At 39.7% G+C, this 17,162-nt stretch overlaps 1 protein-coding gene across 3 annotated transcripts in view; it reads right to left on the bottom strand.

The window, feature by feature from the left end:
- Nucleotides 1-17,162, bottom strand: part of LOC139761680 (dipeptidase 1-like) — a 317,903-nt gene that overhangs the window by 124,057 nt on the left and 176,684 nt on the right. For all 3 annotated transcript variants that reach the window (XR_011715590.1, XM_071686010.1, XM_071686011.1), the window contains one exon: nt 16,064-16,127. Coding sequence is in view for 2 of the 3 variants with exons in the window: in XM_071686010.1 (XP_071542111.1) it covers nt 16,064-16,127 (64 nt within the window). In the remaining variant the exon portion in view is untranslated. The remainder of the gene's footprint in view (nt 1-16,063; nt 16,128-17,162) is intronic.

A 17,162-nucleotide genomic window follows, 5' to 3' on the forward strand; every position in this document is an offset into this window, starting at 1 on the left:
TGGTTGCGAGGCATGGGCTATGGATAGAGTTGTGCGGAGGAGGGTGGATGTGCTGGAAATGAGATGTTTGAGGACATTATGTGGTGTGAGATGGTTTGATCGAGTAAGTGATAATAGGGTAAGAGACGTATGGTAATAAAAAGATTGTGGCTGAGAGAGCAGAAGAGGGTGTTTTGAAATGGTTTGGTCACATAGAGAGAATGAGTGAGGATATATTTGTTTCAGAGGTGGAGGAAATGAGAAGTGGGAGACCAAATTGTAGGTGGAAAGATGGAGTGAAAAAGATTTTGAGTGATTGGGGCCTGAACATGCAGGAGGGTGAAAGTCGTGCAAGGAATAGAGTGAATTGGAACGATGTGGTTTACCGGGGTCAACATGCTGTCAGTGGATTGAACCAGGGCATGTGAAGCGTCTGGGGTAAACCATGGAAAGTTCTGTGGGGCCTGGATGTGGAAAGGGAGCTGTGGTTTCGGTGCATTATAACATGACAGCTAGAGACTGAGTGTGAACGAATGTGGCCTTTGTTTTCTTTTCCTAGCGCTACATTGCACACATGAGGGGGGAAGGGTTTTTTTTTATATGTGGCGGGATGGCGATGGGAATGAATAAAGGCAGACATTATGAATTATGTACATGTGTATATATGTATATGTCTGTGTGTATTTATATGTATACGTTGTGATGTATAGGTATGTATACTTGCGTGTGTGGATGTGTATGTATATACATGTGAATTTGGGTGGGTTGGGCCATTTCTTTCATCTGTTTCCTTGCGCTACCTCGCTAACGCGGGAGACAGCGAGAAAGCAAAATAGAATAGATATATATTTCAGAGAACGAGGCCAGGTGAGGATATTCCCTCAGAGGCCCAGTCCTTTGTTCTTAACGCTACCTTGCTAACGCGGGAAATGGCGAATAGTTTGAAAGAAAAAGAATATATATATATATATATATATATATATATATATATATATATATATATATATATATATATATATATATATATATATATACCATTCCGTTTCCCGCGTTAGTGAGGTAGCGTTAAGAACAGAGGATTGAGCCTTTGAGGGAATAACCTCACTTTCTCACTTGGCCCCCTTCTCTGTTCCTTCTTTAGGAAAATCAGAAACGAAAGGGGAGGATTTCCAACCCCCCCACTCCCTCGCCTTTTAGTCGCCTTCTACGACACGCAGGGGATACGTGGGAAGTATTCTTTGTGTATGTGTGTGTGTGTGTGTGTGTGTGTGTGGGTGTGTGTGTGTGGGTGTGTGTATGTGTGTGTGTGTGTGTGTGTGTGTGTGTGTGTGTGTGTGTGTGTGTGTGTTATGTTAATGCCTGGAATACACGTGAAAAAATACCGGAGTCAGAGAAAACTGTCCTGGATGATTATGATATAATTCGTATTTCGGGGTCTTGGTGAGATATCTAGAAAGACTTTCCACGCCTAATAATCTAACAGTGAGAAGGGAAATAGGGCTAGGCGGCGAAGTCTGTGGTCTGTTATATGTTATATTTCTAGTGTCCTGAAAAATGTTGTAACTGCTGATAAGAATGATTTTTGAAAAACCAAGGATAAGTTTCCCAAAGGAAATAATAACAGTAGTATTAGCTTATAGGCTTTTCCCCCCACCCTCTCTCTCTCTCTCTCTCTCTCTCTCTCTCTCTCTCCCTAGTAGAGACAGCAGAGGTAGATGAAAGACTTTATAATAATAAGATTGTAATGAAACACGATTCAATCGTAACTGGAGACCAGCATAGCAATAGCATTATTGGGAGACTCCCTCTCCAGTGGCTTTAGGCCATGGTCTCTACATAAACCTGCTTGACAGTGGCTTAACCCAATTAGTCGAGACACCTACACGCAACGAGAATATATTGGGTTAAGTTCTTGCCACAAATGAGGATATCGTTAACAATGTGGAAGTTGGGGGAAAATGTTTGGTACAAGCGATCGTCGGCAAATTCGTTTTGAGATAACTTTCAACATCGTGTGTAATGCTGGTCAACATGAAGGTCGCAAATTTCAAGTTTTAGTGATCTTCGCATAGTTTTTCATGAGTGAATCTGGGATTATGTGAGTAAAGACGATATGGACATAACTTGGAAAAGCTTCAGTAAAACTTTCAAAGCAGTGGGGAAAACACACGTCTGCGCCAATGCGTAGAAGACGGTCTTTTCCAAAGCGAATCCAAGACAGTGGAAGGATAACATAAAGAAGTATTTGTTTTTCAAGAAAGTAGCGCATAAGAAACTCAAAGATACCAACAACATAAATGATAGAACAAATTATATAAATCTACGTCAAGATCTCTCCGTCAGAGTAGAATTCAGCTTGAAATTTATATGACTGGAAGTAGTAAGAGAAATCCGAAGGAATTTTATGGCTATTCTTAGAAGCAAGTAACTCATTACCCAGTCAGTTGGTCCATCAATTACATAAACTGGTAACTTGGTTTAAGGTAACGAACACATTAGGATTTAATTACTTTTATCATCATTTTCTTAATTTACCATTTCTTTATTTCTTTCATTTTCATGGACAATTGAAGACAAAACTCTTGTCCTGACTCTATTTCCATTTCTAAAAACAGGAAAATGGTTCAAGGTTTATTGATCTAAGAGTTAAAGATATATGTTATCATCAATAAATGAAATGAACTCTTAAAAATATATGTATATTATCAGCAATAAATGGAATGATGAATTGATAAAATGACAGACCCCAAGTAAGTTACATCTGAGGACAGTGAAAGAGACGAGAAATGAAATACTAAAAGCACTGAAGAAGATTCCTGAGGAATTGAAGCTTGTTCATGAGACACCGATGCTCTTTAAGAGGTAACTGATCACTGCACGGAAGTAATCGTCCGATTACCTTAACGTCTGCAATAAGACTGGATAAGACTGGACACGATTTACACGACTAGCACTTGATAGACGACTCTCAGTCTATAATGTAATCATGATATGATTATGATATGTTTGTGATATAATTATGTATTTATGATATAATTGAATTATGATTATATGATTATATAATTATGATATATTTATGATATAATTGTATTATGATTATATAATTGTAGAATTATATTTGTGATATGATTATATATTTATGATATAATTGTATTATATTCATATAAGTATGTAATTACATGTTTATATGATTATATATTATGATATAAATGTATCATAGTCATATGATTATGTAATCATGATATTTGTGATATATTTATATATTTATGATAAATTTGAATTGTGATTATATGATTATATGATTATGATATATCTATGATGTTATTGTATTATGATTATATAATTGTAGAATTATATTTGTGATATGATTATATATTTATGATATAATTGTATTATATTCATATAAGTATGTAATTACATGTTTATATGATTATATATTATGATATAATTGTATCATAATCATATGATTATGTAATCATGATATTTGTGATATAATTATATATTTATGATATAATTGAATTGTGATTATATGATTATATGATTATGATATATCTATGATGTTATTGTATTATGATTATATAATTGTAGAATTATATTTGTGATATGATTATATATATATGATATAATTGTATTATATTCTTATAAGTATGTAATTACATGTTTATATGATTATATATTATGATATAATTGTATCATAGTCATATGATTATGTAATCATGATATTTGTGATATAATTATACATTTATGATATAATTGTATTATAATTATATAATTATATATTCATAATATGATTATATTATGATTATATAATTATATAATTATGATATTTTTTTATATAATTATACCATATCATTTTTGATATGATCATGATGTACTTATATGATTCTAAGATATAGTGTATCCCTGGGGATAGGGTAGAAAGAATACTTCCCACGTATTCCCTGCGTGTCGTAGAAGGCGACTAAAAGGGAAGGGAGCGGGTGGCTGGAAATCCTCCCCTCTTTTTTTTTTAATTTTCCAAAAGAAGGAACAGAGAAGGGGGCCAGGTGAGGATATTCCCTCAAAGGCCCAGTCCTGTGTTCTTAACGCTACCTCTCTGACGCGGGAAATGGCGAATAGTATGAAAGAAAAAAAAGAATAATATAGTGTATAACATTTATGATGTGAGGAAAGTAAGACGATGGCACCTACTCAGATTTTGGGAGAGCATTATACAAAGGTCGACATCAAAGGCGACTCACAAGAGTTGAGTCTCATGGTACAGACGAGGTTGTGTGCTTCGATGCTTAGAAAACTGGTTGACTGGCTGTAAACAAAGAGTTGTGATGTGATTGTCTACTGTTTGATGAGGTTCTTCCCGTTCTCTCAGTATTATTCAGTTGTTTGCACATTGTTTGATGAGATTCTTCCATTTACCACAGTGTTACTCAGTTGTTTGTAGACTGTTTGATGACTCAGTTGTTTGCAGACTGTTTGATGGCACAGTTGTTTGTAGACTGTTTGATGAGATCTTCCATTCATCTCATCGTTACTTAGTTGTTTGCAGACTGTTTGATGACTCAGTTGTTTGCAGACTGTTTGATGACTCAGTTGTTTGCAAACTGTTTGATAATGCAGTTGTTCGCAGACTGTTTAATGACCCAGTAGTTTATAGACTGTTTGATGACTCAGTCGTTTATAAACAGTTTGAAAACTCAGTTGTTTGTAGACTGTTTGATGAGGTCTTCTCTTCCAGTCAGTTCCAGGATTATCTCATTGTAATGAATGTAATCATTCATAATAATCAAAGCATCTGCCTTGTCAGTTTTTGTTTATGTGGTTGAGTTGAAGAGCATAAGTCTATCAAGCCATCACGACCAATTACAAGCTGAGTGGGTCCAGTATCACACCGTCTATCAAAATGGTTATGAAGATTATTACAATATTTTGTACGTGAAGCCTTTGAAGCATTCATCCAGTATGTATCTCATTCATCCCTAACTGTTTGGGTCTGGCCAATAGACTAATATCGTTGGACGTTGAGTATAGAATTATGAGTTTCGATGTTGAAGTCTCTTTTTTTTTTTTCACTAACGTTCCCATTGTCGATATTGTGAATTATCTAGAGACTATTGGTTCAAATGTTGATAAAATCCCCATCAGTAATATTGTCAAAATTGATTAAGCTATGTGTAGATAATTTATCATTCAATTTTTAATGGTAAATAGATTTGACATGGCTTTGGGTAATCCTTTGTGTCCCCTTGTTGGCTTAACATGAAATGTTTTCGAACTAGATCGTAAAGCAACATACGGGTGATGATGTGTGGTTCACATATACTGATGACATCTTTTGTTATTGGCTAGTCCATACAGATACTGAGCTGCTATTGACAAGACTGAATATCATGTCATATTCTAATGTAGTCGTCCACCATCTCAAAACCAAATTCAACAAAAATTCTATGCAACTACATTCACTCTAACCATCCCCGAAGTGAGTAGTTTCCACCCTACCTCACACTTCAGTAACCTCTGCTCACACATCTCCCCAAACCCAGCTAATATAAGGCTGACATAACACATGCACACAGCACTAACCTGACAATGACTAAACAACCGACCTCCCATCTCAGTCTAAAACTCCAGACATACACCCACCCGAAACCACACTCCCCAGACAAGCACGAGCCACACTCTCCCGTCTACGCTCTGGAGAACACTCACCACTTCAACACAAACACTGTTTCAGCATATCGCAAGATCCTTCATACCTACTGATGATACAGCGCTGGTGGCTGATTCGGTGAGAAACTGCAGAAGTTGGTGACTGAGTTTGGTATAGTGTGTGAAAGAAGAGAGCTGAGAGTAATAGTAGATAAGAGCAAGGTTATTAGGTTCAGTAGGGTTGAGGGACAAGTCAATTGGGAACTAAGTTGAATGGAGAAAAACTGGAGGAAGTGAAGTGTTTCAGATATCTGGGAGTGGATTTGGCAGCGGATGGAACCATGAACGCGGAAGTGAGTCATAGGGTGGGGGAGGGGGCGAAGGTTCTGGGAGCGTTGAAGAATGTGTGAAAGGCGAGAACGTTATCTCGAAGAGCAAAAATGGTTATGTTTGAAGGAATAGTGGTTCCAACAATGTTATATGGTTGCGAAGCGTGGGCTATGGATAGAGTTGTGCGCAGGAGGGTGGATGTGTTGGAAATGAGATGTTTGAGGACAATATGTAGTGTGAGGTGGTTTGATCGAGTAAGTAATGAAAGAGTAAGAGAGATGTGTAGTAATAAAAAGAGTGTGGTTGAGAGAGCAGAAGAGGGTGTATTGAAATGGTTTGGTCACATGGAGAGAATGAGTGAGGAAAGATTGACAAACAGGAAATATGTGTCAGAAGTGGAGGGAACGAGAAGTGGGAGACCAAATTGGAGGTGGAAGGATGGAGTGAAAAAGATTTTGAGCGATCGGAGCCTTAACATACAGGAGGGTGAAAGGCGTGCAAGGAATAGAGTGAATTGGAGCGATTTGGTATATCGGGGTCGACGTGCTGTCGATGGATTGAACTGGGTATGCGAAGAGTCTGAGGTAAACCATTGAAAGTTTAGTGGGGCCTGGATATGGAAAAGGTGCTGTGGTTTCGGTGCATTATACATGACAGCTAGAGACTGAGTGTGAACGAATGTGGCCTTTATTGTCTTTTCCTAGCGCTACCTCGCACGCGCGCGGGAGGAGGGCGTTGTCATTTCTTGTGTGGCAGGGTGGCGACGGAAATGGATGAAGGCAGCAAGTATGAATATATACATGTGTATGTATGTATATGTCTGTGTTTGTATACGTATGTATACGTTGAAATGTATAGATATGTATATGTGCATGTATGGGCGTGTATGTATATACATGTGTATGTGGGAGGGTTGGGCCATTCTTTCGACTGTTTCCTTGCGTTACCTCGCTAGCGCTAGAGAAAACGACAAAGTATAATAAATGAATAAGATGTATATATATATATATATATATATATATATATATATATATATATATATTCTGAATAATGCCTCAGTGTCTGTAGAATCAAAACTGAATTCTGGATGTTGCTTGCCTCACAGCACACCCGAAGTTATCCATGCTAAATCCCTCTTGAATATTCCAGCCACGGAGCAGCCTTGCCTGAGCACCGGTGCTCGTAACCCTCTCCCCAGCTACCTCCCATTTTTTCCCTCCGGCCTCACTGTGTGACACCACTCGCGTCGTCCCCTTGTTCATACAGCTATCGTGGTGCTGTCACTCGCGTCCTGCTGCATGACGCTCATGGCCAATAATCATGTGATTGCGTCAATGTCTGCCTCTAGTTTAGCTTTGTAACGAGTCTTCCTTCCACTGGCTCACCAGCTGTGCAGCTGGTTCCCAATCAGCTGTACAGCTGGTTCCCAATCGGACTATTGAAACTGCTTCTACTCGGCTAGGTATGTGAGTGTTTCGTCATCTGAATCATATGTATGGCTGCGACTCAATTGTTGACCCAAACGTCTTCTTGCTCATTATCAATTTGTAAATACCTATTTTTACAGTACGAGGAGGGACTTTTACACCCTTGGGGCCCCATATTTCTTGAAATTTGTAAATACCTATTTGTACTGTACGAGGAGGGAGTTTTACACCCTTGGGGCCCCCCCTATTTCTTGAAATTTTCCTATGATACAACTGTACAAGATGCTGGCAGCATCCACAACCTCATTGCTAGGTTCAAGCCGTTCGTCTACCGCTCTGATGTCTGCTTATCTGCATCTTCTTTAACAACCCTTTTGCTTATTCTCTTACTGTGGCCCCTGGTTGTGTTATCTTTGCATCTTGCGACATCATCAGATTTGGTTGAGAATCTTGAAGGTTGTGATCAAGTCACCTCTTACTCCTCAGTGGTGGACAAATGTATGACTTCTAACCCCTCACTGTAACTTAGTCTTCTTAATTATAGTATCATCACTATAAACCTCCTCTGTACCTTCTCTACTAGTTCTCTGAGCCTACTTAAGTGCAGTTGTTATCAGTGTAAAGCATACAATAGTGTTTGCTGAAAATGCCTCGTGAACAGTTTCCTAAAAACCTAAGTGCAGTTGTTATCATTGCAAAGCATACGATAGTGTTTGGTTAAAAATGCTTTGTGAACAGTTTTCTAAATATCTCTTGATCCATATATTCAAGAGCACTTGTAACATTTGCCAACATTTGTCTTCTTAACAGTTCTCCTCAAGTATTGTTGACGAGTTAGCTACAGTGTCAACTGCCAGTTCCCTCTCATACACTGATTCCTATTGGTCTTGTATGGGACGGGAGTTCTACACTATTTTCTTCCAAATGCTTTGCTTAATTTCACATTATGGCCTCCTGTTCTTCCATCTTTGCACCTTTCGAGAATCTGTTTACTATCTACGTCATCAAGTTGGTTGTAAAACGTAAAGTTTGTTATTGGGTCACTCCTCACTCTTCTCTCTCCCATGACTGGCAGACATAAGGGCCTCTAGACTTCCTTATGAACTCAACTATTCTAATTTGATTTCCATATGTGTTGCCCTCTTCTAGACCTTCTCTATTATCTCCTTGTGAATCTTCAAATGCGGTGACCAAACTGAGAAAGATATTCTAGTTTTGCTCTTATGGAGGATGTGAACAGCTTGCTGGATGCTTCCTTATCCTCGTGCGTCGATGCAATTTTGTTCTCATGCCAGCAGACAGTTTGTCTCCTTTATTCTTCTCCAAATGTCGTCCTATGGCGACTGGTTACGGACGACTTCCGTTCCCAAGCCTCTCCCACACACACATCGTCCTACTGTTTCTATCCTTGTAGGTAATATTCATATCGAATCCTTCTTTCAGCGTGTTATATCCTCATCACTTTGCATGTGCTATAGTTGAATTCTATGAACAATGTATCAGGCAAACTTTGGAGTTTATTAAGGTCCCCTTGCATGGTGATGCAGTCCTCCTCGCTTTTCACTTCCCTCATGACCCTGGCATCATCTGCTAACGTATTCAGATAAGAGTCCCGTCCATCTAACAAGTCATTCACACATATGAAGACGAGCAACGGCCTAAGTAGAGAATCCGGAGGCCCGTATAACATCATATACCCATTTCGAAAACGATTCTGTGTCTTCTGGCCCCTTCCCCATAGCTAACTAATCTATCTAAGGAGTCTCCCCTTATTCTTACATAGAGAGCCATCTTCTTTACCACCGTCTTCTCTGATACAGTGTTTGTTGGCAGTCCAGGTACAGAAAATCCGCCCAACCTTCTTTTTAGAATGGAGCTCACTTTCTCGTAGAAATCTAAGAGTTTCAAATACAATATAACTTTGTAATAACACAGACAGCTTGGGCATAACTACATCCTTCATTCTGTTATGCAAATCTCATATACATGGTTTGACATAGGTGCCGTATTTTCTTTTTTTATGTGAGAGTTTTTTCATGTCTAGTGATACTTTATTCGCTCAAGCATGGAATACTACTGGCACATCTGCGGTGGCTCATCTTCCATCTCTCTGTTAACTAGAACGGAATCCAAAGCCACCCCGTCTCATTTCTTTCCCTGGCTTCACCTCTCTTCAACACTTCCCTCTCCTTACGCATCGATGTTGCTGCTGCTCTCTCTCTCTCTCTCTCTCTCTCTCTCTCTCTCTCTCTCTCTCTCTCTCTCTCTCTCTCTCTCTCTCTCTCTCTCCAAGCATTATCATGACTATTTTTTTTCCCAACGGTCTTTCTGCAGGTTTTCCCATCCCAAAAGTTTGGACTGGTGACATACGTTCAGTTGCTGCTTCCCACAGTTTCTGTGTGATGACCAGCCACTCGAGGATTGACCGTTATGACACCTTCCTCGTCCCTCAGACCATCTAGGCAGTGTAACTCGCCTCCTTCTTTTGTCTTCCTCTCATCGTGTAACATAACTTCCTGGAAGAGTTAGGTTTACAAACACCTGCGGAACCCTTATCAATTTCTTTCTTTTACTTTTTTCCCCCCTCTCGCCACTGAGGCATGTTTTGCCTGTGCCATACCAGTCACTGCAAAAAGAAAAGTAAGAGAAATAATAATCATGACCTCCTTTCCCTTAGTTACTACTCACTTCCTACTTACTTACTGAAGTACGTAGTTTTTCTCTTAAAGGAGTCATCCTTTTCCTTTCTGATCACCCTCTCCAGTACTCGAACAGACCACATTCGTTAGGATCCAAGTCCAAGTATCCTAGATCCTTCAATGATAAATCCCTAAAGTTAGCAAAGAAATCATTTTGTAGAGTTAAACCCAAACCTCCCATTGACACCAAGAATATGTTAGTTCTCCCTTATAGTAATAATTCTACTATACTTCCCATGTTGCTTAAATCCAATCATGTAAATGGTGCCTTCAGCAGCAATAATACTATAAAGAATATCTTAATCAGGAACTCACCAGAAGATTCTGCGGGCTGTGTTTATCCCGTCTTCCTCAAGACGAACCTTTTCATCCAATCCATGGTTCAACCGTTCCTGTTCTGAGGCCAGTCAGGCAAGGGATCAGGCAGATCGAGCTGGGAAAAACTCTCCTTCCTCTGACTCTCATTCAGTTGTTATCACTGCCAGTAATCACAGCAAGTACTTTATCCGTGAGGCGAAGCGTTCCTTTATTCAAAGGAAATGCGATAACCTCTCCTCGTCGTCTACTGGCAAGTCTTACTGGTCTTTAGCTAAGGGCATCGCTAGCAACTTCTGTCGCTCTGCCTTCCCTTCACTTTTCCGTTCTCACGGACTGTAACTGTCTCTCCCGTAGACAAAGCAATTCTCTTTGGTTTCCGTTTCTCCTCTAACTTCACCTTGGATGACTCTAACATCCCTTCACCCCTTGATGCCTCTTCCCGTAATCTCTTTTCGGACTGTCCGAAAAGTGCTTCTTTCTCTGGACACAAGCAAAGCTTATGGTCCTGATGGCATCTATCTCTGTGTACTGAAAGAGTGTGCCTCTGAACTTGCACCTGTGCTTAATCGTCTGTTTCGTATCTGTTCCAAAAAAAAATTCCCTTCTCCATGGAAACATGCACTGATACATCCCATCCCTAAAGTGGATGACCGTTCTGACCCCTCTAACTATCGTCCTATTGCTTTAACATCTACCATTTCCAAAGTCTGTGAACCCCTCCTCAACTACCGTATCCTAAAACACCTCAAAAATCACAGTCTTTTGTGTGATCACCATTGGTGATATTCTTTTCTTATCTTACCAATGTCTGGTCATCATCCCTGAAAGATTTTGGGGAGTCATGAGACTTCTGACAGGATGTGGCATCGAGGTTTCATCTCTAGCTTCCTTCTTTAGGCTTCCCTCCCTCACTTTGCTCCTTCATATCTAGCTTCCTTTCTGGCCGATCTATCTCTGTGGTTGTTGATGAATCAGCCTCCCACCTTTTCTCCATCAACAACGGTGTCCCTCAAGGTTCTCTCCTGTTCCCTAAATCATTCTCCTTTTTTCAACAATTTCTTCTCCTCCACAAATAATCCACTGCACTCATACTCTAACGACTCAACACTGCATTCATCCACATCCTTCAGTTCTACTCCATCTTCTCTCACTCGATCTGCATCTCGTCTTGACGCAGTTTCCTCAATGAATGCAGACTTGGACAGGATATCTCAGTGGGATAGACAGAATCTTGTTTAGCTTAATGCCTCCAAGATCCAGTTTATACCCAACTCTCTACCAAAAACTCCTCACCACTCTCATCTCTCCTTCGACGATTCTGTAATCCCACCTCATGACTCAGTGAACATACTTGGCATTACCGTAACATCCAATCTTTATTGGAAACCCCATATTACAGGAATAGCTAAGTCTGCCTCTAAGAAACGGAGTTTCCTGTTTAGATGTCGAAACTTCTTTTCTGAACCTTTGCTCCGTTTATACAAGGGACTGATTCATTCTTGTATGGAGTACTGCTCTCGCATTTAGGGTGGTTCTAGCTCTGCATCCTTACTTGGCAGAGTTGTGCCGAAAGCGATCCGCCTTATAAACTATCCCAGGCTTACTTCCATATTTGACCCCCTTGCCTTGAGCCGGAGTGTTGGTTCACTTTCTCCATTGTATAGGTATTACTTTGGTTTTTGTTCCCGAGAATTGGCTACTTGTGTGCCCACAGCACTAGCTAGACTGCGTGATACTCGGCATGCTGCTGCGTCATACGATTATTGTGGCCATCAGCAATTCAAGGGTGGGCCGTTTTGATACCTGCTTCTTCCCCTACACGTCGAAGCTTTGGAACTGTCCACCTTCTCATGTCTTTCCCAATAGACATGATCTAGCACATTTCAAAGGACAGGTTTGTCACTTCTCAAAAATTCGTCAATAATTTTCCTTTTCTTGTCTTTTTCAGTTCCATAAGTCTGTTTATTTTAATTAGGGCATGGCCTTGATGTGGAGTTTTGTCTGTGACTGGAGCTTTAAATATAGAATACTGTAATATGTTTTACGCTAGGATGACTGGTAAGGATCTTTATGTTAAACTTAAGCAACATCAATATAGTATAAAAAGAGGACAAGGATCAAATGCCTGTTGAATCATGTTAAAAATCATAATCATTGTATTGATTGGAGTAATGCTATCTCAGTTATTAACTTTAACGCCTGTACCACAAATAATATCATTGAATCTTCTTTTAATGGATACACAAAGAATCGTAACATTATTATCAGTGAAGGTCTATACACATTGGATACCTTTATTGTTGATAGAATTGGGACCAGTTCCCCTTCTTGTCCACATAATAAGTTTATGATGCGTTCGTTGCCAGACTTGAACGCACCCGACCTCCATTCGGGTAGTCACTTGTTTACTAAATGGCGTCCTAGCTACGTCTCTTCGTTGTATATCAACTGTTATATTTCTCTCTTGTATCTTCCATGATGATGTGATTATTACACGAAAGTGCACCTGGAAGCTTATCGTGTTTCATTTCCCCGTGGACTCATGGGAATATGCTTGATCACGCACTCAATTGTCATCCTTTCCAATATATATATATATATATATATATATATATATATATATATATATATATATATATATATATATATATATGTGTGTGTGTGTGTGTGTGTGTGTGTGTGTGTGTGTGTGTAGCGTTAATGCGATGGTCTTGATTAAGGCCTCAGTTGTTCGTGCTGTCTCATCTCACATAAGATTAAATAATGTACTCCATTTGTTCCCATTAAGCATTACCTGAATGGGTCATATGCCACTCCTCTTGAAACTGAGGTCACCTCATATCAGAAGGAACTGTCTTCTGGACAGAACGAGTGAGATCTTTGTTTCCACAAAGCCAACAATACTATTAGTTGACTTTTCTCTAATAATATCCTTAAATTCCAATTCTCTGCCATCAGCACTTGTATACATTACCTTCAGTCAGATATTACCATTGTGTACCTCCTGGCTACATGGCTCCTAAGCCAATGCAACCATGACTGACCATCCCCCTATTGTTTTGATTATAACCATCAGTTCTTCCTTCTTGTATAGCAGTCATTGCGTCTGGGTAATGCCATAATGTCCAGTAATATTTTTGATGAACATTTCTTCTCTCTCTGCTGCAGTCTACTTTTTAGTCTATAAATCATAAATGATCAATGTCTGGGATTATGCCATAGTGTTCCGTAGTTCTTCATGAGTATTTCTTCTTTCTGTTTTGAAGTAGGATCGTCTTTCAGTCCATAAATGATAAATGATCAACGTCTAGGGTAATGCCATAGTGTTCAGTAGTTCTTAATGAACATTTCTTCTCTCTGTTCTGGAGTAGGATCATCTTTCAGTCCATGACGTCTCTCAACCTCCTGGTGTACAAGTCTTTCTAATTATTGTGCCATCCACTTTATCTTTCCATGTCCGTTCATCATCCTTTTGTGTCTCTGACTTTCTATATAATCTCTCTTTTACTTACAAGCCCTTATCCTGTATGCGCTGCACATTTCTATACTTTTCCATCACCAGTCGTATCTGATCTAGATGGTTCATCTCAGAATTGTCTCATATCTTCTATGTAATCTCCTTTAATCTACCCAACTGTATAGTTTCTAATAGTACGTTGCATTGTTTCAAGAACTTCACTTAATTTCCTGTGTGTACCTTTGTTTCAATGTCTCAATGCATTACTCTTCGTGCTCTTTGCTCCCATTCCCCTTTTCTACCCACTATTTACAATAGTTTTTTATTTCCTGTGTCACTGAACTTTATTCTTATTGATCAGCTCCTACGACGCTCAGAATATAAAACGACTCTTTTTTTTTCATTCTATGTTGTTTCCTTTGGTTATAGATCAGCTGAGTACACTCACTTGTAGAAGGGTTCGTGCCCTTTGACTACATTGTGTATATCCTTAACTTCCTCTCGTATCTTACGACACTCGTAATGTGCTTTGATTCGTCTATTCAGCCTCTTTATCTTACGTAGATGTGTCAGCCTGTAATCCTACCCCCTCAGTGATTTCTCTTAATTTCTCTAGACTTATGATCTCTATGGATTCGGCCTTAATTTCTTTCCCTACCGTCCCTTCCTCTGGATACAGATCACTACCCAATGTTCAGGGTGCCTTTCCCCCACCTCTCTCTAATGCCATACCTGATTTAGAATCAAACCTTCAGAGAACAAACTCCAAAACATTTTGGCTAACTTTGGCTATGTGTGTTTGGTCAATGTTTTTCTGATCTAGATTTCCTCGTCTTATTTTCCTTATTTACTAGGATCATATAATTATAAGGGACTTGATTTGCCTCCTCTCTCTAATACCTTATGATTAACAGCTGAGTTTTTCATTGTCTCATATATCTATTTCTTCTATTTCTTTATAATTCACTGAATTTTTGCAACACTTCACATGGTTCTTTGGTCACACCATCACTGCTCTTTTACTGCTCAAATTGCCAAGGTGTAATGATACGGGTATCCCTGGGGATAAAGGAGAAAGAATACTTCCACGTATTCCCTGCGTGTCGTAGAAGGCGACTAAAAGGGGAGGGAGCGGGCGGCGGTGGCCTGGAAATCCTCCTCACCCCCTCAACCCCCAGTTTTCACTTTTTCCAAAGGAAGGAACATAGAAGGGGGCCAAGTGAGGATTGTCCCTCATAGGCTCAGTCCTTTGTTGTAAACGCTACCTCACTAACGCGGTAAATGGCGAATATGTATATAAAAAAAAAGTGTCTTGGGAATAAAGGTTGGTTTATCTAAATAGCCCAAAATAGAATCTAATTCGTCAAAAAACTCTCATTGAGAATCATCCGGTGCTACAGTTACTACCCTTCATTATCATCTTGCGTAAGTCCATCAACACCACAGCTCTCCAGGCCTTCTGCCACCAGGCGGGAGAAGCGGGAGACCAAATTGGAGGTGGAAGAATGGAGTGAAAAAAGATTTTGGGCGATCGGGGCCAGAACATACAGAAGGTTGCGAGGCGTGCAAGGAATAGAGTGAACTAGAACGATGCGGTATACGGGGATCGACGCGTTGTCAATGGACTTAACCAGGGAATGTGAAACGTCTGGAGTAAACCATGGAAAAGTCTGTGAAGTCTGTATGTGGACATGGAGTTCTGGTTTCGGTGCATTTCACATGACAGCTAAAGAATGAGTGTGAACGAATGTGGCCTTTTTTGTCTGTTTTGCTGGCGCTACGTCGCTAACGCAGGGGGTGGAGATGCTATTTCCTGTACGGCAGGGTGGCGTCGTGAATGGATGAAGGCAAGCGATTATATATATATACATATGAGGAGGACTCACACTCACCTCATGGGTCCAGAAGCAGGACTCACACTCACCTTATGGGTTCAGGAGGAGGACTCACACTCACCTCATGGGTTCAGGAGGAGGACTCACACTCACCTCATGGGTCCAGGAGGAGGACTCACACTCACCTCATGGGTCCAGGAGGAGGACTCACACTCACCTCATGGGTCCAGGAGGAGGACTCACACTCACCTCATGGGTCCAGGAGGAGGACTCACACTCACCTCATGGGTCCAGGAGGAGGACTGACACTCACCTCATGGGTTCAGGAGGAGGACTCACACTCACCTCATGGGTCCAGGAGGAGGGACTTACCTGGCCGTAGGGAGTAAGTCCGCGTGTGTTGGGTGGGTGAGGGCCGGTCTCCGAGCACTCAGCCCTGCACGGTGGAGGAGGTGGAGGAGGTGGAGGTGGAGGTGGAGGAGAGCGGGAGAAGTGAGGGTTAGTGGCGCGCCTCTTGACACGAAGTCATACAAAAACAAGCAGTTCCTCATCCACCTTGAACTGCATTCTTTGTCCCCTTAACATATTTGCATAAACCACTTACAACTTGAGTTTACATAAGTCATCGTTAGTATACCGTGTGTATTTGCATAAGATATTGTTAGTATAGATTTGCATAATTCATTAATAGTGTACATTTGCCTAAACCATTGTTAGCGTTCAATTTTAGTATACATTTGATTAAACTATTGTTAGTATACATTTACCTAAGTCATTGTTAGTATACATTTCTAAGCCATTGTTAGTATACATCTACCTAAGTCATTGTTAGTATACATTTCTAAGCCATTGTTAGTATACATTTCTAAGCCATTGTTAGTATACATTTCTAAGCCATTGTTAGTATACGTCTACCTAATTCATTGTTAGCGTACACTTACCTAAGTCATTGTTAGTATACATTTACTTAGTTATCGTCAGTATACATTTTCCTAAGTCATTGTTAGTATACATTTCTAAACCATTATTAGTATACATTTGCCTGAGCCATGATCAGTATACATTTACCTAAGTCATCGTCAGTATACATTTCTAAACCATTGTTAGTATACATTTACCTAAGTCATCGTCAGTATACATTTTCCTAAGTCATTGTTAGTATACATTTCTAAACCATTATTAGTATACATTTGCCTAAGTCATCGTCAGTATACTTTTACCTAAGTCATTGTTAGTATACATTTCTAAACCATTATTAGTATACATTCACCTAAGTCATCGTCAGTATACATTTACCTACGTCATTGTTAGTATACATTTCTAAACCATTGTTAGTATACATTTCTAAACCATTATTAGTATACATTTACCTACGTCATTGTTAGCATATATTTCTAAACCATTATTAGTATACATTTACCTACGTCATTGTTAGTATACATTTCCCTAAGACACTGTACGTATATACTTA

The sequence above is a fragment of the Panulirus ornatus genome, chromosome 41 (assembly GCF_036320965.1).
Source record: "Panulirus ornatus isolate Po-2019 chromosome 41, ASM3632096v1, whole genome shotgun sequence".
Classification (NCBI taxonomy): Eukaryota; Metazoa; Arthropoda; class Malacostraca; order Decapoda; family Palinuridae; genus Panulirus; species Panulirus ornatus.